This window comes from Sceloporus occidentalis, unplaced genomic scaffold (assembly GCF_023333645.1).
Source record: "Sceloporus occidentalis isolate IW3139 unplaced genomic scaffold, rSceOcc1.0.p SCAF_1, whole genome shotgun sequence".
In the NCBI taxonomy this organism is placed as follows: domain Eukaryota; kingdom Metazoa; phylum Chordata; class Lepidosauria; order Squamata; family Phrynosomatidae; genus Sceloporus; species Sceloporus occidentalis.
Window position 1 is genome coordinate 294,509,306 of NW_028316981.1, and position 21,564 is coordinate 294,530,869.

General features: G+C 41.8%; 1 protein-coding gene across 1 annotated transcript in view; it reads left to right on the plus strand.

The window, feature by feature from the left end:
- LOC149324092 (complement component C9-like) overlaps nucleotides 1-15,856 on the plus strand; it is a 33,684-nt gene extending 17,828 nt beyond the window's left edge. The window contains exons 7-12 of the mRNA XM_089496266.1: nucleotides 1,455-1,695; nucleotides 4,320-4,445; nucleotides 9,488-9,669; nucleotides 11,431-11,659; nucleotides 14,746-14,932; nucleotides 15,704-15,856. Of these exons, the coding sequence (XP_089352392.1) occupies nucleotides 1,455-1,695; nucleotides 4,320-4,445; nucleotides 9,488-9,669; nucleotides 11,431-11,659; nucleotides 14,746-14,912 (945 nt within the window). The 3' untranslated portion in view covers nucleotides 14,913-14,932; nucleotides 15,704-15,856. The remainder of the gene's footprint in view (nucleotides 1-1,454; nucleotides 1,696-4,319; nucleotides 4,446-9,487; nucleotides 9,670-11,430; nucleotides 11,660-14,745; nucleotides 14,933-15,703) is intronic.
- Nucleotides 15,857-21,564: the final 5,708 nt, after the last annotated feature.

Genomic DNA, 21,564 nt, shown 5'->3' on the forward strand with positions numbered 1-21,564 from the left:
TGGGAAACCAGCCAAGATCCCTCACTCCCTGCCTCTCTCCAGCACTGCAGCCACTTTGCTTTCCCCTGGAGCCTGAGAATGCCTGGGGGGGGGGCAATCACTGTCCTCTCTCTGATTGGCTGAACTGTTAGTGTGAATGTGATTCCTCCAAACAGTTGGGGTTGGTTGGGGGGCTTGCTCCGTCCTGGCTCTCAGAGGGAGTCATTAGAGAGAGAGTTTTTTCTCCAGCCCTCTTGGCTGAAAACTGTTACACTCCAAAGGGTTGGTTGCTCTGCAGCAGTCTGGAGCTGAAATGGGCCAAAGTCGCGAAAAAGGCACTGAAATAGAGCCAGGCGCGAAAATCACACGAAAAGCTCTGAAAAGTCCCCGTTTTCACGTGAAAGTCACGAAATTGGCAACACTGTTAGGATCAGATCTAAAATAGCTGACCCCCTTGTTGTGTCTTCCACCTTTTGGACAATGAAATTATCTTTGAGGCAAGTGAGGAATTTGCTAGACCTTGAGGATTTGGCTGAGTTTGACTTCCAGCAAATATCAGGATAGTTGAAGTCACCCATCACTACTACATCTCTCCTTTCTGAGTGTATGGTGAGTGTATCTGGAGTGTTTCTGGGTGAAAGAAAGAGCTTTAGCAAATATCATACACAGTCTTTCATGCAAGGGTTGACAATATTGTCCCCTCTAGCCATTGTTGGACTTTAACTCCCATCAGCTGAAAATAGGAGAGTGCAACTCACTGTCATTCTATGGGGGTGAAAATTTGTCCCTTCTGCATCTACCCACTTCTTCTTTAAAACAGTCGACCAGAAAAGGGAAAGTTGGTAGCTGGGCTTCTAATACCAGGTGTTGCTCATGTAAACAGTTGGCCTTTATCTATTGGGGTTTGGTTCCAGGACCCCCCATGGATACCAAAATTTGTGGATGCTCAAGTCCCATTATAAACAGTGACATGGAAAAATGGTGTTCCTTATCTAAAATGGATATAGAGGGCTGACTGTACATCTGTACTAAGCTTAGCTAGAGTGGCTTTTCCTCAGGAAAGTTTGGATTTTAATTTTGACAAACACCTAAGTCTCCAACATGGTAATATATGTGTCATATAGAACTGCAGTTCTCCAAACCCCTTCCTAGCAAAATTAACTGTTTAACCAGCTTAAGTCTGTCACATATTTAATACCATTTTATACATATATTTGATGCCACTTTAACAGCTATGGTATCCTATGGAATGGGTTTTATAATTTGGTGAAGCGCTAGAGCTTTCTGCTTGTGAATTTTAAGTGCCCCTACAAATTGCAGAGTTCCATGACAGTATCAAATGCTATATTAGTAGTGGGAAAACTCCTAATTTTCTTGGCAGGATAACAGTTATTAATATAAGAAGTACATGGAATTCTATCTTCTGTTTTCCTGCAAGCAGACCCATCAGCACACTAACATCTTTTGCCTTACAGAAACAAGCTTTTTTACATGTGAAATCAAACATTGAACTAGGATCGTTCATCATGCGATCACGCGATCTTCGTCTGACTGACTTGTTCCTTGATGATTTAAAATATCTGCCCACTACATATGACAAAGGAGAATATTATAAATTTCTGGAAACATATGGAACTCATTATGCACGGAGGGGAACTTTTGGAGGAAAATATGAATTACTATATGTGTTGGACAGTGAAAAAATGACACAGGAAGGTAGGGACTCAAAATCTAAGATTCTTGTGTACATTGGTTCAATTCTGGGGCAGCAGTATGGCAAGGAATAAAACTGGAACCTAACTATGAACTTGTTAATTTGAAAACTGTCCCTCAAAAACCTCACCTGGCCTTGATCAATATTGAGGTTGCTTTACATTTTATATGTTCTTCTTTCATTCCATTTTAATCTTTACTAAAGAAATGTATTCATTTCCTACCTGGACTTCAGCACAGTATGTATGGCCTCCTTCATCATTTTTAATCTCACAACAATCTTGTGAAGTTGGTTAGGCAGAGATAGTGACTGGCTCAACAACAGCTACTACAAGTTCATTGCTGGGCTTAAGATTTTGAGTCCTTTCCCAGTCTGACATTCTAATTATTGCACCATGCTGATCTCCCATCTCCAGCATCCCTTTCTTGGGCAAACTTCCACAGAATCTTCTATTTAAATCTAATTTCCAATCTGATTATGGGACAGAGGCCTTGTCTGCACCAGCCAAAAAGCCCTTTTGCTTTCTGCCCCCCATTTGAATGACACACAACCCAAATCCTGGTACTGGTGTGGGCAGTCTAGACAATGTCTGGCATATCCTGGACCAGAATCAGGACATAACAAAGTTCAAATAAATTTTAAAAACTTACTTGTTGCTCTGGATCTTCTCTGGAAGATCCAGAGCCCTCCATTCCCATGGTGTGGCCTCTGTCTATACAGGCATCCTGCTGGGCCAATCAATGCATCCACTGCTGCTGTAGGTCACTAATTTTGAGGTCAGAACAAGATGCCCAGCATGTGGCTATCACTGGGCTCTTGATCTCAGAAGCAAGCAACCTGCAGCAAGGATATGTGTTGGGCAGTCCAGTGGGACGCCTGTGCAAACAGCCACCACTGTGCAGGAATGCATGCCAAGGTAATGGGGGCAGGTCAGAGCAGATGTGGGGCCAAGATAGTCAAAGCTACCCCTGGAATGTCCTGGCCAGTGCAGATGGAGACAAATCTTTGATCACCTTGTCAGATAACCTATACTGGGAAATGGAGAATGTATTAATGTTGATTCTGCTGGACCTCCAAGCAGCTTTTAGTACTATCAACCATGGTACTCTTCTATGCTTCCTCTCTAGGACTGGACTTGAGGGCACTGTTTTACAGTAGGTCCAATCTTTCTTAGAGGGGAAGACACAGAAGGTAGTGCTGGAAATTCCTATTTGATGTCATGGCTGCTGGACTGTGGGGTTCCTCAGGGCTCAGTTCTGTCCACCATGCTGTTCTATGTACTCTTTACATGAAACTGCTGGGAATGTTTATCTGGAGTCTGGTGATTGAATGTCACCAATATGCTGATGACACTTGATTCTCCCACCTTTTCATCTAATTCCAAGGCTATTTTGGCACTAAACCAATAATACACTCCAGCGTACCAGTTCATAAATATGTCAGATCTGGCTACAGTAACACATGTCTTGGTTACATCTTGTTGGGACTACTTCAACACATTCTATGTGGGACTACCTTTGGAAACCTCTTAGCAATTTTAGTGGGTCCAACATGATGTGGTCATAGAGCTAACTGGGACCAGTTACAAGGAGCATACAATTCTCTTGTTGAAAGAGCCTCACTGGATACTGATCCATTTCTCCATAGTTCAAAGTGCTGGTTATACATGGGTCCAGACTCTTTGAAAAACCGTACCTCCCTATATGAACCCACCTGAATGTTAAGAACGTCACTTTACAGCAATTGAAGGAAGCTGAGGGCAAAGGGAGAAACTGGGGCATTTTAAAAACACTTGAAAAATCAGGATGGCAGAGGATTAACTGGGATTGTCCCTGTCACATTAAGAAAGTTGGAGGTGCACACCCATGGTTGTAAAATTGTAAATCATGAGAGGGATATGAGCTGTGCAGCATAAAAACAAACAGGTGAAACTGTGACTACATTAGTGATGTATGCAGGCTGAAGTCCAAAGTATGTCTGTGTAAATAAACGTCTTTTGTAATTGCACAAGATCTGAAATCTCTGCTGACCTTCTACAATGACCAAATGCTTTACCCAAATCCACATTTTACCTACCTCAATCCCCCATCACCATTTATTGAGCAATAGGGAGCATGGGGGTATGCAGAGAAGCAATTCAGCTATATTCCCACAGGTTGATCTCCAGTAGATATTGAAGGATTTGTTGTCACTTTGTGTCCAGCTATAGAAACATAGGTCCTGCAGTCCCCATGGTCATTTTCTAGCCTATGCAATTTGGAAGAGAGGGAGGAATGGAAGCATCCAGCTATATTTCTATGTTTCTTTTATCTGCATCCTTCCCACTGCCCACAGTCCAGTAAATGGCCATTTAGATGGGGTGGAGTGAGATGAGGCTTCAGCACCTTAAAAGTGTGGTTTGGCAGGGTGATGAAGGAGATGTGACTTGGTTCTGCCTGGTGAACCATCTTACATCTCACTGATCTAGAACTTTAGTGCATATATATCTTTCTAACTAGATTGTCATCCTAAATATAATTGCTTTGTGAATTTGTTAGGATGTATTTCCAGATTCCGGATGCAAGTACTGCATAGCTCCACCCTTCCCTCCTTATAATAATAATGTTGTTGTTAATTCCATTTTCAGGAATTACCATATCAGATGTAGAGAGATGTCTGGGTTTTAATATGGATTTGGATTTAGCAACTGCTGGTTTGGAATCCAAGCATTCTCTTTCCAATCGTGACTGCAAAACTGACAAAATTAAAAAAGGTACTCTCCCCACCTTGCATTTTCCCCTTTTTTCTTCTGAAGAATGTAGTACAAGGATTAAGAGGTGTGTTTTCAGGAAAGGAAATTTTCTACTTACCTACCCTCCATCCTATACATACACATATCCATTTGAACATAAATTAATGTAGAAAAAGGTGTATTTAGATTCCCAACCATTGATACATAGTCGAAGGCTTTCATGGCCAGCATCCATAGATTTTTGTAGGGTTTTTGGGCTATGTGGCCATGTTCTAGAAGAGTTTATTCCTGATGTTTTGCCAATATCTGTGGCTCGCATCTTCAGAGAAAGATGCCAGCCACAGATGCTGGCAAAACATCAGGCATAAACTCTTCTAGAACATGGCCACATAGCCCGAAAAACCCACAAAAATCCATTGATACATACTTGTGTGTTCCACAGTTCAGTGATACTCTGACTTTTAAAAAAAATTGTGTGATGCCAAAAGTTTGCAAAAGATGTGATTTGCTTGTCCCTAAGTATATCCTTTCTGTCTATCAATAAGATTTTTTCATGTCTCCCTTGGGAAAAATATTAGCCATGTTCATCTGCGTAGAGGGCTGAAGACATCTATATCATTTTAGATGTGGATGAAGTAGGCCTAAACACATGCTTCTGTTGTTGTTGTTAACTGCCTTCAAATTGACTGACTCATGGTGATATTTTGAGTAAGACACCTCCAAGCTCCTCTGTCTTTAACTGCTTTGCTTATATCTTGCAGGCTCAGGGCTGTGGTCTCCAGCATCTAACCATCTGGCATGTGGTCTTGCTCTCTTTCTGCTGCCCCCCCTCTTTGTTAGCATTATTGTCTTTTCTAGTGAGTTATGCCTTCTGATGATATGTCTGATGTATGATAACTTCAATTTAAATATCTTCGCTTCCAGGGGGTGTTGAGGCTTGATCTGGTCTAGGACCCATTTGTTTGTCTTTTTGGCCACCTGTAACCTTAGCACTCTTCTACAGCATCTCATCTTAAAGGACTTGATTTTCTTCACTGCCAAGCTCTTACATCCATACATGATGATGGGAAATACAATGTCTTCAGAGATCCTAACTTTGGTGTCCAATTTTATACATTTTTGCACTTCAATATCTTGTCTAGTGAAAACTCAGGCTACAATAGGATAAATACTCCTTAATATAAAAACAAGGAAGAGCCATACAGATATATTACATTATAGCCTCCCAAAAACCTGTATTGAATGCTATAAATAAATTGATACAGATGATACCACTGAAGAGATAAAACAAACAATGACATAACACAAATTATCCATTAAAAAGCCATATGGAATGAATAATTCTACAAAATTTCCATGTATGATAAAATGGAAAAATCACTCCAAAGTTTACAGTTCCTCCAAGAAGCCATTGTATGATAAAATCCACTAGACAAATGCCATTAAAAATGCTATGTTAAAGAATATCCTTGAAGTTCTGCAACCAAAGATATAATACCAGGCTCCATAGAGGATTTATAGGCAATTTCCACAAGAAGGTTGTGATGAACCTGGAATGCTGTAGTGATAAATCACTACAATGGCAGAGGATTTATTTCCACAGGAATGCTGTGATGGTCCAACCAGCCCCAAGAAGAATTTCAGGATGTTTCAAAATGGACCTGCCTCGGTCATTCAATATGTATCGGTAATTCATACAACAAAGAAAGCTATTCCTACATAACATCAATATGCATAACATCCACAAATTGATCACTGTCTCCTAATTGACATACTCTCTGACCTTGGGTTCTCAGACTCTGTTCTTGACTGGTTTAGATCTTATTTGTCAGACAGATCTTTTGCCGTGGTTGCAGGTGGTCAAACTTCATCTCCTGTTCCCTTATCTGTTGGAGTTCCCCAGGGCTCTGTTCTGGGTCCCCTTCTGTTTTCTCTCTACTAACTGTCCTTAGGTAAACTCATTAGCTCTTTTGGCTTTTCCTACCATCTGTATGCCGATGACACCCAGCTGTATCTTTCCGCCCCTGACCTTTCTCCAAGGCTTGAACAGCAAGTTTCGTCTTGCCTCACAGCTGTATCGCAGTGGATGCGCCATCGGTGTTTGAAGCTCAACATGTCCAAGACGGAGCTTCTTGTCTTTCCTCCTAAGCCCACCCTTCAACTCTCCTTTTCTGTCTCTATGGACAACATTTCTATTCAACCAGTCCAGCAAGCCCGCAGTCTTGGTTTTATCTTTGACTCTTCTCTGTCGTGTATTCCTCAGATCCAGACCACAGCCAAGGCTTGTAGATTCTTTTTGTACAATATTGCCAAAATCCGACCATATCTCTCTGCCTCTACTGCCAAGATCCTGGTCCATGCCCTAGTGATCTCACGACTTGATTACTGTAACGTCCTCCTGGCTGGGCTTCCTCTTTCTCACCTCCGTCCTTTAATCTCTGTCCAGCATTCAGCTGCACGCATTATCACTTCCACCCACTGCTCTGACCACATCTCTCCTGTGTTGGCATCCCTTCACTGGCTCCCCCTCCCTTTCTGCATTCAGTATAAGCTCCTGCTGTCGACGTTTAAAGCCCTCCATGGACTGGCCCCTCCTTACTTATCAGACCTTCTCTCTCCTCACCTTCCCACTAGGGCTCTCCGTTCTGGTAGTCAAGGTCTGATGTCTCAGCCCAGGATTTCCTCTGCCCCATCCCGGATTCGCCCCTTTTCCCTTGCTGCCCCTCACTCCTGGAACCTTCTTCCCCCACAAGCAAGAGCCATCACTTCTTTAACTAGCTTCAAAACGGAGTTGAAGACCATCCTGTTCAGAGAAGCCTTCCCAGGCATTGCATAATTGTCACTTGCTATTTGATGTTCTTTTGTTGTTTGTTTTATTGAATCATTTCCTGTATTGCTATGTATTTTATATGTATTATCCTACTAGAGAGGCCCCTTCCCCACCACCACTCCCTTCTCCTTTTGTGTCGTGTCTTTTAGATTGTAAGCCCGAGGGCAGGGAACCGTCCAATTATAAAGATTGTATGTACAGCGCTGTGTAAATTTACAGCGCTTTATAAATAAAGGTTAATAATAATAATAATAATAATAATAATAATAATAATAATAAATATATACAATATACAGTGCTTACATATATACAGTATCATGTTCAACCAGTGGTTATGCAGATGACATGATGTCAGAGTAACTTTCAAAGAACTCCATCAGCCCTATTTATAATGGAGTGGTAGATAAAGTGGATTACGGGGGGGGGGGGGGTGTAATGTATTTTGTCATTAAGAACTGCAGGAGCAGCTGTATTAAGTTTCCATTCTTATAAGGGCAGCACTGACATTCTGATTCGAATGAATGATTAGAACGCAAAAACTAGTTGAGTTGACATTATGATTTTTATTCAAGAAATGCTCATACAAGAGGGTATCTCTAGCTCTATTCCTAATTCTGCTTCTATGCTCAATTGAACAAGATTTAAGACACTTCCCAGTTTGTTCAACATAAAGCAGATTGCATGGACAAATCAAAATATAAATCACTTAGGAGCTTTGACAAGCAGGAAAAGAATTTAACCTGAATTTTTTATTTGTTATAGGGTATATGTTATAAATTTATCAGTAAGTTGTGGAATGGATCCTGTTTTTGTTTTCTTTCTATCGGCTTTCTTCACTGTCCAGCTCTCACATCTGTACACGGTGATGGGAAATACAATAGCTTGAATGTTCCTACCTTTGGTGTTCAGTTTTATATCTTTGCACTTAAAGATCTTGTCTATAGTGCCCTACATTAGTGCCCTTCCCAATCCTAGTCTTCTTCTGATTTCTGATCCCTGTTCTGATCAATGATTGATCCAAGGTATGGGAAGCCTTTATTTAAATTTCCTTATCTAGATTTAATTTCTGTAACTCCTCTGTGGTCATTATTTTTGTTTCCTTACTGTTCAGCAATAAGCTTGCATTGGCATTTCCCTCTCTAACTTTGTTTGGTAATTGTTTCAAGTCTTTGATGTCTTCTGATAGTAGTATGGTGTTGTCTGTATATCTTACATTGTGGATATTCCTTCCTCTAATCATCACTCCTCCTCTGTGTCTAATCCTGTTATGCATGTGATCTTTTCTGCATACAAGTTGAATAAAAACACATGCTTAGTTTCCCCAAAATGGCGTGCAGCATATGTGTGTTTTCTTTTTCAGAATGCCAGAATGATTGAATAATTGCATTATTTTTGTAGTATTTATATTTCAGCCTGCAATATAGCTGTCATCAGTGCTTCTTACCAAGAAAGGAGGAATGATATTGAAAGGACTCCTAGGAATTAGTTACCATATTTTGAAAAGCAAAAAAGGGGGTACACTTATCAAATGAATACCACCAATTGCTATGATGACTCTCACTTTAAATATCTCTGCTATGTCAGCTGTGATTCTAAAAGTTGGCCTAGAAAGCAATTTTAGCTCTGATAAAGAGGATGTGTCTGGGAAAAGGAGGATATACGGTAACTCTGCCTAGGAATACAACATAGTTTTGGTCCCAGAAACTCTTTCTGGCCTTTTTGCAGAACAGGACCCAACCAACTTTTGGTGCCGCTCAAATCAGAAACCCTGTCAATTGCACACTGGCTTTTGGGCTGTTGATTGAATGTGGGAACTACATCTAATTCTAACTGGAATATTGTCAGTAGCCAACAAATCTTCTGACTAGGGAAATCATCAAGTAGTGCCAAAGAACCAGTTACCTTATCACTAACAAGCCTGCTGAATTCTCTTACTGTACAATGTTTCAGAAAACAGCTTCCTGGTTGTACGCAAACTTCCAGCTAGCCTATCTCCAGCCTGTGTATCTGTTGTTGCTGTTGCCGCTTGAAATCTTTCTCTAAAGAAATGGTGAAACAAGAAAATCAAATGACTTTTTGCTTGATCTACCACTCAATCCTTATCCACTCCCAAAAGATGCAAAATGGAAAGAGGGAAAAAAAGCAAAAAGAAATGCGGCTGTGGTAAGGCATAGCTGAACTCCCTAAGAATCCCACCCTGATCCACTCTTCTTCTGTTTTTCTCTTCTTATAGTTGACAACAGGCTTGAAAATTCAATTATTAATGATGTGGTCTCTATAGTTCAAGGAGGGAAGACTGCTGTTTTAGTTCGTCTAAAGGAACAGTTGTCAACAGGTAACCGGGTTATTGATATTGAGGACTATGTCCAGTGGGCTTCTACGCTTCCTGATGCTCCTGTTGTAATAGAACAAGAGGTAGGTGCAGTTTCCCCCTAAATGCATATATTGACAGTTTTTCCTGTAATTTGTTAACCTGAACATCAAATATTCCATATTGCATCTGAGGAAATGGGTTTAAATCCACAAAATTCATGCGAAAATGAAAACTAATTAGTCTTAAAAGTGCTGGCACATTTCCTTTCTTTTTCCTCCCCTTCCCTCCTTCCTTTTTATCTTCACCTATAAAATAATTCCGTGTACAACTCTCCTCACAGTCAATACCTAGTAGGCAGATAACTCAAGAAAGTGAAACAAACCACATAATGGGATCAAGTCACACACACAAAGGGTGTTGTTAAGGAACAAAGTATAGAGAAAACATTCTAGATTATATTTATCCACCACACAGACAGAGAACATGGGTTCAGAACACAGTCCCAAGAAAAACAGAACAGAAAAGGAAGTATGTCCACCCACAGATTACAGATCAAATTTTTCTTATATAAAGTTTGAGAAGAAAAATCCATAGTAGACCACTTACTTTTATTCAAAAACGATCTCAAACAAAGATTGGTCTAAAGAAGTGAGACTTTTCATGCTATAGCTTCTTGAGTTTTGTTGGTTGCTATCATTTCCATATCCACTTGTTTCATTCCATTTAATGCAATTTGGGGAGCTGAATTTTAAAAAAGCACAACAAAATGCCAAACCACAGTCCTTCCACAAATTCAGTGTTTTTATCCAGTTGTGATTCAGTTTTGATGTTCCAGATTGATTTCTTTTAGTGCTTTTGAGATGATTTTTGTTTCATATCAGTGAATTAAATGTCTTTTGAAAGTCTGTTACAAGACTTTAACCCCATTCTTACTCTTTGCAGGATAATTATTTGTGGGATTAGTTCATTCAGTCACATATCACAACGTTAAAACATCAAAGCAAAACTGTATGAGATGGAGCAAATCTGAAGTCATTTCTGAATTTAGAATGCCAAATTCCTTTAAAGCATCATTTTAAAAAAAAGTTTTTATGACCCTCAGTTTTGCAGGCCTGTATTTCTTGGATCTGCATGAGGACTCTTCCAATGGTGGTGTTGTTTTTTTAAAGGGGGGTGTCGTGGTTTTCTGAAATCCTCTGTTTTGAAAGGCAAATTTTCTCTGAATTTATTTCTTTAAAATTCTTAGTGAAATAATATAATAGTGCAAAAGTGCCATTTCACTGGTGTACTATAGTACTAGAATTTTAAGGGGGAAATTACAGAGAAGAAAGAAAGAGAAAAGGAGACTTTTTTCATTCTGTTTTGTCTCAGAAGTAAATGCAGGAATAAAATGTTATAGCTGATGTGAGGAACTGCCAGTATAATTAGGTGATTTTAGATGCTAGACGTAATGAACTTAAGTAGTCTTCCTCTTTAGATGAGACTGTATGCCACTTCACTTTTTTGTGGTATATGATATGCAAGATTAGTTTTATTTGGAGATTCTCCTGCTCATTTTGCTCATTTGATTTCTCCATCAGCCTTACCATAGAAAAAAACTCACATACTAATACCATGCAAGAACTATTGGACCTCAGAGTAAATCAGTTTATCACCACTAATATGGTAAACTAATATGGCTATAGCCAAGTTTTAGATTTTCAAAGTAAACAGAGGCAATGTATAAAGAAAGGAAATGGTTATGTGCTTTCCATGCTAAAGAAGCACTGGTCACATCTTTATGCAGAAATATATATAGCAATAGTAATAAAGTGCTTAATTTAAAGATGTGCATACATTAATGTGTTCAAAATTCTCTTCAGACAAATCCAATCTCTGAGCTTATACCACTGAAGATGCCTGACTCCAGGATAAAAAAACGAAATCTTGACAGAGCAGTAGAAGACTATATTGCTGAATATAGTGTATGCAAATGTCAGCCCTGCCAAAATGGTGGAACTGTACTGCTCCTGAATGGAAAGTGTGAATGTGGATGTACAGCTTATTTCAAAGGAAAAGCCTGCCAGATACCCACAACAACATTTGTCTCAGGTTAGAAGTTGCACAAACATTTGCTTAGGGATTCTATCCAGCCAGCGTGGGTTGTGATAACGCCTTTGCCTTTTGGTAGAATGACAGTAGAGAGGAAGCCACCCCAGCCTCACTTGGAAGTCTCCACTAAGAGACTGAGTGCAACTACTTAGGGGCTATACAAACAGCCCCAAAGGGGCAGCTTCCAGCCTCCCCTTTTTCAGCCAGATTGGGGCCACGGCAACCACAGGCTACGACCCTGATCTTACCTTTCCAGAGCATGAGAAGGAATCGCAAAAAGCAGCTCCTTTTTGCACCCTGGAAAAGTCACGAGAGCTATGGCGCCACAGCTATACAGCACTCCTTTGGTGCTGCATCGTGTGGATGCAGTGCTGGAGGAACACCGTGATGGTGTGGTGTGCAGTGTCATGGCACTCTGGGGGCAGAGCTGGGCATGTGTCATGGAGACACCACACCCTGACTCCACCCTTAGGCCAGCCCAAAGTGCTGGTGTGCACAGGGCTTCAAGCTACATCTGGACTACAGAAATAATTCAGGTTGACACCACTTTAACTGCCATGGCTCAATAATATGGAATTCTGGGAACTGTCATTTGTTGTGGCACTAGAGCTCTCTGACAGAGAAGACTAAGAAGTTTATCGCACCGGGTTGTCGGCCCGGCCTGGCAGGAAACGGAAATGAGTGGGGGACGGATTTTACCGCACACACCCGTCCCTCACTCGTTCCGTTCCCCCTCTCTTCCCTGCCCATTCCGTTCCAGAGGGGACGCTTTTTGAGAACTGTTCAGAACAGTTCTCAAAAATTTCCCCCTCTGGAACGGATTAAGAACGGAAGAGAGGGGGAACGGAACAAATGAGGGACGGATGCGTGCGGTAAAATCCGTCCCCCACTCGTTCCGCACTCATCCCTACTCCTTCCGTTCCATTCTCAGAACGCGTGGAAGGAACGCAGTGCGATAAAGTTCTTTGTATCTCACAAAACTACAGTTCTCAGAATTCCCTAGCATTGAGCCATGACAGTTAAAGTGATGCCAGCTTGGATTATTTCTGCAGTGTGGATGCAACCTACAGCTGCTTCATCCTGAACATATAGATATACATCAATCTTTTAATCACTTGAAAAATATATTTATTACAATCATTAAGTAACAAAACTATTTAATGTTGTGGCAAGATGATTCAGCTTTTGTCTTCTTCAGTTCCTCAAAGTAACAGTGAGTTGTGTGGCATTTAAGAAGGAAGAGGATGATGTGTTCCAGAGTGGAGGTTGATTGATGATGATCATGATCATGAGCTCTCCAAGGCAGGGTACAACATAGATTAAAATACAATAAAAAATTGATCACATAAAACCACTTAAACACATAGATTAAAACACATAAACATAAGATTAGGGTAACCATTACACATTAAATCATCAAGACTTACATTTAAAATATACTTATTCAATATTCATAGTTTAAGGTTGACAATTAGGCCTGCTGGAAGATATCAGTCTTTTATACCGTTTCCGATTCAGACAGCATATGTCGCTGCTGAATCTTTCCCAGATGGTTATTCCACAGTCTAGGGGCAGTTGATGAAAATGTCTTCTGGGTTGCCATACTAGTCCTATCTGGTTAAAGTAAATATCCCTCAGAGGACCTGAGTACATGGGGAGGATTGTATGGGAGGAGACATTCCTATAGGTAACCTGGACCTAAACCATGCAAGGCTTTAAATATTATTCTCCAGATTGAGACCATGTGATATTAAAAAAATTATGACTGTGAATCCAGACATTTCCTTTTGTTTCGTAAGTTCTTGTAATAGGTGGCATTTTGGATCCAGACAGACAAATTAGACAGATTGTGCTGCTCCACATTCATATGTCTAATTGTTTCTGGATCATACTGCCCAAGAGGGTTCCAAGTGTTAGAGAAAGACACTTTTAAAAATACAGTGACTGGCAGGATCCACTGTATTAAACAAAATACCACTTGCCAGTCCTACAATCTTATTCATGTGGTTAGTGGGGACATACAAGATGCCATCTGTAGCTTGTAGAAGAAATAAACATGCACCTGACAACATGTTCCAGAAATCACAACTCTGTAATTCTGAACTGGTAGCTGGAACAATATCATGAAGCTAATTAAGTATGATAAAGATTATGATTCCATACATCTGGATGGTGAAAGCTTGGGCAAAGCTACTTTAGAAAGTTCTGTTGATGTCTTTATGTCAAAGTTAAAGGAGCGGTTTAATACCTGGCACCGAAATGTTCTTAGGCTAAAGCATTTGCTTGATAAAACTGCAAGTGCTTTGGAAATGCACAGATTCTGAAGACAGAGCTAAACGATTGGTTGAAATGTACAACAGGAACCTGATTCTCCATCACATAGCTGCAAAACAAGATTGGGGTGATGAAGACACAATGTATAGTGGTGATTTTGTTGTAAAGCAACCTAATGGAGGAGTTTGTAGAAGAGGAACCACAGATGAGGAACGGGGTACGAATTCATCTCCTACCACACCTCCACACTGCAGATGTTTTCTGCATTGCAATGCTTAGCCCAGCCAAAGAAGTGGTGCCTTTGCATCTACTGTATTTCCCCGAAAATACGACACTGTCTTATATCTATTTTTCCTCAAGAAGACACACTATGGCTTATTTTCAGGGGATGTCTTATTTTTATTAAGTATGGTACAACAATCTACATTTATTCAAATATAGTTAAGTCTTCTTCTGGAACATCATCATAACTCTCCCAACCCGGAATTCCATCCTGAATTTCTTGCAACTCCATTTCCTTTAGAACCATTGGCCCCAATCTTTCCGCTCCCTTCCCACACCCTTCTATTCTATGCCAGGCCTATCACTATGTCTTATTTTTGGGGTATGGCTTATATTGTGCAAATGCTTAGAAATCCTGCTACAGCTTATTTTATGGATATGTCTTATTTTCGGGAAAATGGGGTACATTCCAGATTGCATCTTGGCTGGTCATTGGACTATCAGATATTAAGGCCTCTTGTAAGAACTGTGCTAGAAGTGTTCTTAATGTTCTTATATTAGACTAACAAGACATTTGCACCTTATTGCAGGTCAGGTAGCCATTGATGGAGGATGGAGCTGCTGGTCTGACTGGTCTGAATGTAAGGGAGAAAAGCGCACTCGGACCAGGCAGTGTAATAATCCTGCACCTGCATCTGGGGGAAAGCCATGTGCAGGATCAGATACACAAACAGGATATTGCTCAGATGAAGAGTAATAATAGGAAGTCCAAAGCAGGTTTGTGGCTACTTGGTGTACCTAAGGAATAGAATACAACCTTCCAGGACTGAAAGAAGCATGCCACTTTGATATGGATGAGTGAAATAATTCAGGTGGCAGGGTACTATGGGTCTCTTTCTCTCTCCATATATCCCTACTTTCATTATAAAGCCAGATCTCGGGCAAATCAAACTCTCTCAGCCTCATGGTGGCAACCCTCTTCTGCACAAATCTTGCCAAGAAAACCCCATGATAGATTCACCTTAGGGTCAACATAAATTGAAAATAATTTAAAGGTACAACAATTGACAAATGACTTTCACTATATTTGCCTCTATATCTCTTTGTCAACTTCTGAGTATGAATTTCTGCTGACAGCACTGAATAAAGTCTTGAGATATAAGGATGGCTAAAACCTTTCCAAGCAATATTTCAATATTATCCGAAACAAAAGGTATCACAAGCAAGACCTGCCGCAAAATGTTGTGGTGTTTCCCCACTTCCCACTCCTAGAAACAGTGCTGTTCATCGGATTTCCATTTGGCCATTTCCCCAAAGTACGACATTCCTTTTCTCCCTCCACCCTATTATTCTTTTCCAAGTCATGGCTTCTCAACCCTATCAATCCTCATTGTGCTGTTCTTTCCTGGGATGATGATGATGATGATGATGATGATGATGATGATGATGATGATGATGATGATATTTCTGAAAAGCCCACCTTTCCTCCAGCATGCTGATACTTCCATCCTGTTTCTCTTGCTGATTTCTCTATGGGTCTTCCCACAGGTGTTTGATGGGAAAGTAACACAGCCTGAATGACCCTCGGATCTACAAATTATGCTTTCTACTTTCAAAGAAATATAAAAGAAATGCCAAATGATCACTGGATCTCAGTTTGTTGTTATTTTTAAATAGTCTAAAATAAACTTGTTGATGGCATGATGGGTGTTGAAACATTGGTGCTACTGATTTGTCAAATGTACCCTGCCCTTCAGTACCCTGTCCTTCAGGGTTTGTGCCAGAGCTGGATGAACCCTTGGCATATGCCCAGTTATGCCCCATCCCTTGCCAACATCCCACACTACTATATTCTGTTCCCATTGCATAGTGATACTCCTGAATTCGTCACTTCATCCTCTGAAGAAGGGGCTGGTTTACCTGGGCCAAGGAAGCACTGACAGTATGATATAGAAAGTTACCCAATACAAGTACTGTATTTTCTGGCGTATAAGACTACTTTTTAACCCAGGAAAATCTTCTCAAAAGTCGGGGGTCGTCTTATACACCGGGTGTCATCTTATAGGGCAGGTGCTGAAACTTCCGAGCTGGACTGGAGAATCTGCGGTCGCCGCATATGGTGGGGGGAGATCAAAAACGGCCATGGCTGCATCCCTGCCATGAGATTGTATGAAAGCAGCTACCGCTCTGATAGTCTTGGAGACAGGGAGGGCTGGGCAGGCAGAAAGAGCTGACCAGTCCAAGCAGGCTTTGTATACAACAAGGTTTCCTGCTAAGGACCTGCATGTCATAAGTATTTGAATTTAAATTACCATATTGAAATCAAATCTGATGTTTTTTTAATTTTTATTTGGTGAGCGTTGGAAGAGAGGTAGTCTTATACGGTGAGTACATCCCAAACTCTATATTTTAACTGGAAAAGTTGGGGGGTCGTCTTATATGCCCAGTTGTCTTATACGCCAGAAAATACGGTAGTTGCCTTTAAAAAAAAGTTCCTTGTTGCAAAAGGAAATGACAGTCTGCAAGCTGGGAAAGAACCTTTTAACTTCTCTGAAAGAATCTAAACAAGGACCTTTTGGAGAGAAGCATTTTAGGATAACAAAGAGACATTCTAAATTCTTTAGGGATATACACCATTATATTTTCCCCATGATTAGGTTCTGCCAGTCTGGAGAAAGTTTTCTGCCCACTTCCTGGGACTGTTCAGGCTGCAGCCGACAAACTATTCACACCAGTGAAACCTCACATAGAAATCTCACTGAAAACTGCAGTATGGACAAGTCTGAGAATTCAGCTGAACAGTGCAGATGATAACCTTGGCGAGGAGCCAAGACAGCAATGCAGGGAAATAGCCCCATCCTCCAACAGAACTACTGCTCCTACAACAGCAAACACCCAGCAGTCTGGCCCACTGATTCATTTGCTGAACATCTGCCTTATTTTGTTTGGGTTTCTTTCTTTAACAGTCTTTGTGACTATTAAATGTGGGATTATTGCCTCGCTTGAAAAAAATCAGGTCAGTTTTTTTTTTGGGGGGGGGCATTTTGTTTTTCTAACAGAACGAGAATTGTCTTAGGACTAGTCAGTATGATGGAGGCTTTTGCAGGGCTGAAGCTTGAACCCAGAAAAAAAAAGTGCCATATTTATTAGTACTGCTGCATACTCACCATTTCCCAGAGGAGTGAGAAGCTAAGTTCTTTTTTTGGAGGACTGAGCCCTGAATAGAACTGTCTGGTGATAATGGAGGGCCAAATGAACCCACTACCTTATTCTGTCTACATACAAAAAACAGCTGAACTCTGATTCCATATTTACGGTACTCACCTTTTTCTGCACTCCTTTAGTTTTTCAGCACCCCTGAGAAGTAGGAATGGAAAGAACATGATTGACCCAATATCCCCCAGTGATCTTTATTGGTAAACAGGGATTTTAAGATGAAATTTCCCAGGCCTGTTTCTACACTATGCCTACTTGTACTGCATTGGCTTTATGGTATTCTTTCCTGAAATGGTCCTAAGAGGCCGGAAGTCGCACCAAAGCCACGCACCATTCCTAAGGACTGGAGCTTGGCTTTGGTGCAGCTTGGCGTGGCTTCCAGACTCTTAGGACGCATGCATCATTTAAACAGCATACCTCCAAAGTGACCCGAAGCAGCTTTATTTTGGCATGTCTGTACGGGCCCAGAGAGACTCAAACATTTTAGAATGATAGACTTGGAAGGCACTCCAAGGGCCAGCTAGTTTAATTCCTTGTCATGCAGAAATGGACAGTTAAAGCCTTCCTAAATGCAATGCACCCACTCCATATGCGGGTGCGCCATACATGGCTTCCCCTTTATGCAGAAGCTGTGCTGCAATACAGTGAATAGCATGTGTGCGCATGGTGCGTGTGTGCCATGCCGCCCCAAACACAAGCCCCATTATATTGAATGGGGCTTGGGTTTACACGGTATTTGTCTTACATGGGGGGGGGGGGGTCCGGAACGAATCCCCGTGTAAGACAAAGCTCCGTTGTATGCTTAAAGCTGTTCAATGAGGGAGAGTCCACCTTCATTGGAAAGCTTTATACAGAGGTTAGATGGCCATATCTTTGAAATGAGCATATGCAGTCGGCCCTATACTGTATATCCACGGATTCTATAGCAATGGATTCAACCATCCATGGCTTGAAAATAATAATAATAATAATAATAATAATAATAATAATAATAATAATAATAATAATTTATATCCTGCCTCTCCACAAAATGCAATCGAGGCAGCTTACAAGATTAAAAATATACAATCTGAACCCTAAACCCACCCACCCCTTAAAATACAATTAAACAATGTAGAATTTAAAACATAAGACATACTTAAAAACAATAAAATAACTGTGGTGAAGTCAGAGGTCAGCAATTAGATTTTCCTTTTGATAGCCGGAGAACTATTCAGGAAAGACCTGCTGGAAGAGATCCGTCTTTATAGCTCTTTTAAAGCTGTTTAGAGAGGTAATATGACGGATCTCGTCCAGCAGGCCATTCCACAATCTGGGAGCTACAGCTGAGAAGGTCCTCTGGGAGGTCGTAGACAGCCTTGTTTTACAAGGCTGTAACAGATTTTTCCCTGAGGATCTAAGTGTTTGGGGAGGATTATATGGAAGGAGGCGGTCTCTAAGATAGGTTGGACCCAAGCCATTTAGGGCTTTAAAGGTGATAACCAATACCTTGTACTGGGCCCGGAAACTGATGAGCAGCCAGTGGAGTGATCTTAAGATGGGTGTTATATGGTCTCTTCTGGATGTACCAGAGACCAATCTGGCTGCCATGTTCTGAGCTAATTAAAGTTTCTGGACCAAGCGCGAGAGTAGCCCCATGTAGAGTGCATTGCAGAAATCAAGGCACTAGCGCATGTACTACAGTCTCAAGGTCCCTGACTTCCAGGAAAGGGCGCAGCTGGCGTATCAGCCGAAGCTGATAACAGGCACTCCTGACCGTCGCATTCACCTGACTTGCCATGTGAAGCGACGAATCTAGGAGCACCCCCAGACTGCGAACACAGTCCTTTGAGGAGAGTGTGACCCCTTCTAGGACTGGAGGTTGTATCCCGATACCTGGGTTCGGAGCCGATACCGTAAGTACCTCCGTTTTGTCTGGATTCAGCTTCAATTTGTTTTCCCTCATCCAATCCATTACTGCCTTAAGACAGTCATTGAGAGGCAAAACGCCATCTGAAGTCAAAGCTGAAAACCAAGACACAGAGAAGTATATCTGGGTGTCATCGCTCCATGCCTCTGGATGATCTCTCCCAGTGGCTTCATGGAAATGTTGAAAAGCATCAGGGACAGGATGGCGCCTTGTGGGACGCCACAATTAAGCTCCTTTCTTCCTGAGCAACTGTCCCCAAGCACCACCCTCTGGAATCTGCCCGAGAGGAAGGAACAGAACCACTGAAGCGCAGTGCCTCCTATTCCTAACCCTCTCAGGCGATTCAAGAGGATGTCATGATCTATAGTGTCAAATGCCGCTGAGAGCTCCAGTAGCACCAGCAGGGTCACACTACCCCTGTTGATGCTCAGACAAAGGTCATCAGCTCAGGTGACCATGGCAGTCTCCACCACAAATCCCGTCCTAAAGCCAGTTTGAAATGGATCAAGATAATCGGTTTCCTCCAAGACAGCTTAGATTTGAAGAGTAACCTCCCTCTCGATCACCTTGTGTCCGGGAAAGCAGCCAAAGGGCTGATAAGGCTGCTAGTTCTCAAACAAACAAACCCCCTCCCAGCACAGCAAAGTCAGTGTAAGCTACACAGTCCTGGAGATTCACAGTAGTTCTACCAAAAGGGATTACCAAGAGAATTGTCAGACGGTCCGAGGTTCAGGGCAACAGATAGGCAGGTCGATAAAGCAGTCCAAGGTCAAGGTTTCCGGGTAGTCAAGACAAGAAGCCAAAGGAGCCAGAGACAGAGTCTTTCCTCTAAAAGAGTCAGATATCCACTGGCAAAGAACCACATATGCTCCAGGTGCTTAAGAAGGCAAGGAGCCGGCCTTCAGCTGTGTCTGATTACAAAGATGCTTCTGATAAAGCCTCCGAGATCTTCGAAGGCCCTCTCTTTCTGCTCGACGCTCATTGAAGGTAGGCACACTGCCCAGATCCTCCTCCATGTCCACAGCCTCGGCACCAGGCAAACTTGACTGCTGAACCTCTGGAGGGGCCATAGGCTCTGCTCCAGCAGAACTAGGGCCAGCCTCTGGCTCCTCCATTACAGGTTCAAGCCCCAGGGGCTCTGGCTCCTCCATTACAGGTTCAGGTCCCAGGGGCTCTAGCTCATCCTCTGAGTCCTCCAAGCCATCCTCCAGGCTGGGCATGACACCTTGCTCAAAAATGGTAGTAAAGAGACTGGCCTGTAGTTCTTCATATCCAGGGGGTCAAGGGAAGGTTTTTTCAGGAGTGGCCTAACCGCTGCTTCCTTCAAACAGAATAGAACATAACTCTCCCTAAGATGTCCCTTAAGATCACCCTCAAGGCATCTCCCCCTGGACAGCCAGCCACGAAGGGCAAGGGTCAAGAGGGCAAGTTGTTTTCCTCACTCTACCAAGGAGCTTGTCGATGTCATCAGTACTTACAGATTGAAATTGATCCAAAAGCAAACCTCAATTTGACATTTTATATAAAGAACACCATTTGACTACACCATTGTATAAAATAGGACGAGTATCCTCAAATTTTGGTGTCCACAGGGGATCCTGGAACCAAATTGCAGTGGATAGCAATGGTCCACTGTACATACACAAAAACAAACCAGCTTTTCTAATGCACACCCAGTACTAACAAAGCTGCACATGTAAGCTACCACATTTGCAGCAATAGGAGGCAACACAACTTAGGACAGCAGTCTTCAAGTGAACTGGCAATAGGCAGATTCATTTTAAGTAATATATTTTGCATCATTTTATGAATGCTTCCTCCTGCTAATCTGACATCCCCTAATAGTTATCTACTATATTACTGGATAAATGGAGCTGGACCCAATGAAACAGGTGTGAGAACCATGTGGACTCAAGAAGTTGTTGGTCTGCAGCGCCCAGCATTCCTCAGCAATGACTATGCTTTCTAGGAATGCTGTGAGGTGCTGTCCAATAACTTCTGGAGGACCACATGATCCCATTCCTAACCTTAATATAGTAAAGGTAAAGGTTTCCCCTTCAACAAGTTTAAGTCATATCCGACTGTGGGGGGAGGTGCTCATCTCCGTTACTAAGCCAAGGGAACCAACATTGTCAAAGATGACTCCGTGGTCATGTGACCAGCATGACTAAATGCTGAGGCACATGGAACACTGTTACTTTCCCACCAAAGAGGTACATATGTATCTATTTGCACTTTTTTGTACTTTCAAACTGCTAGATTGGCAGAAGCTGGGAGTAGTGAT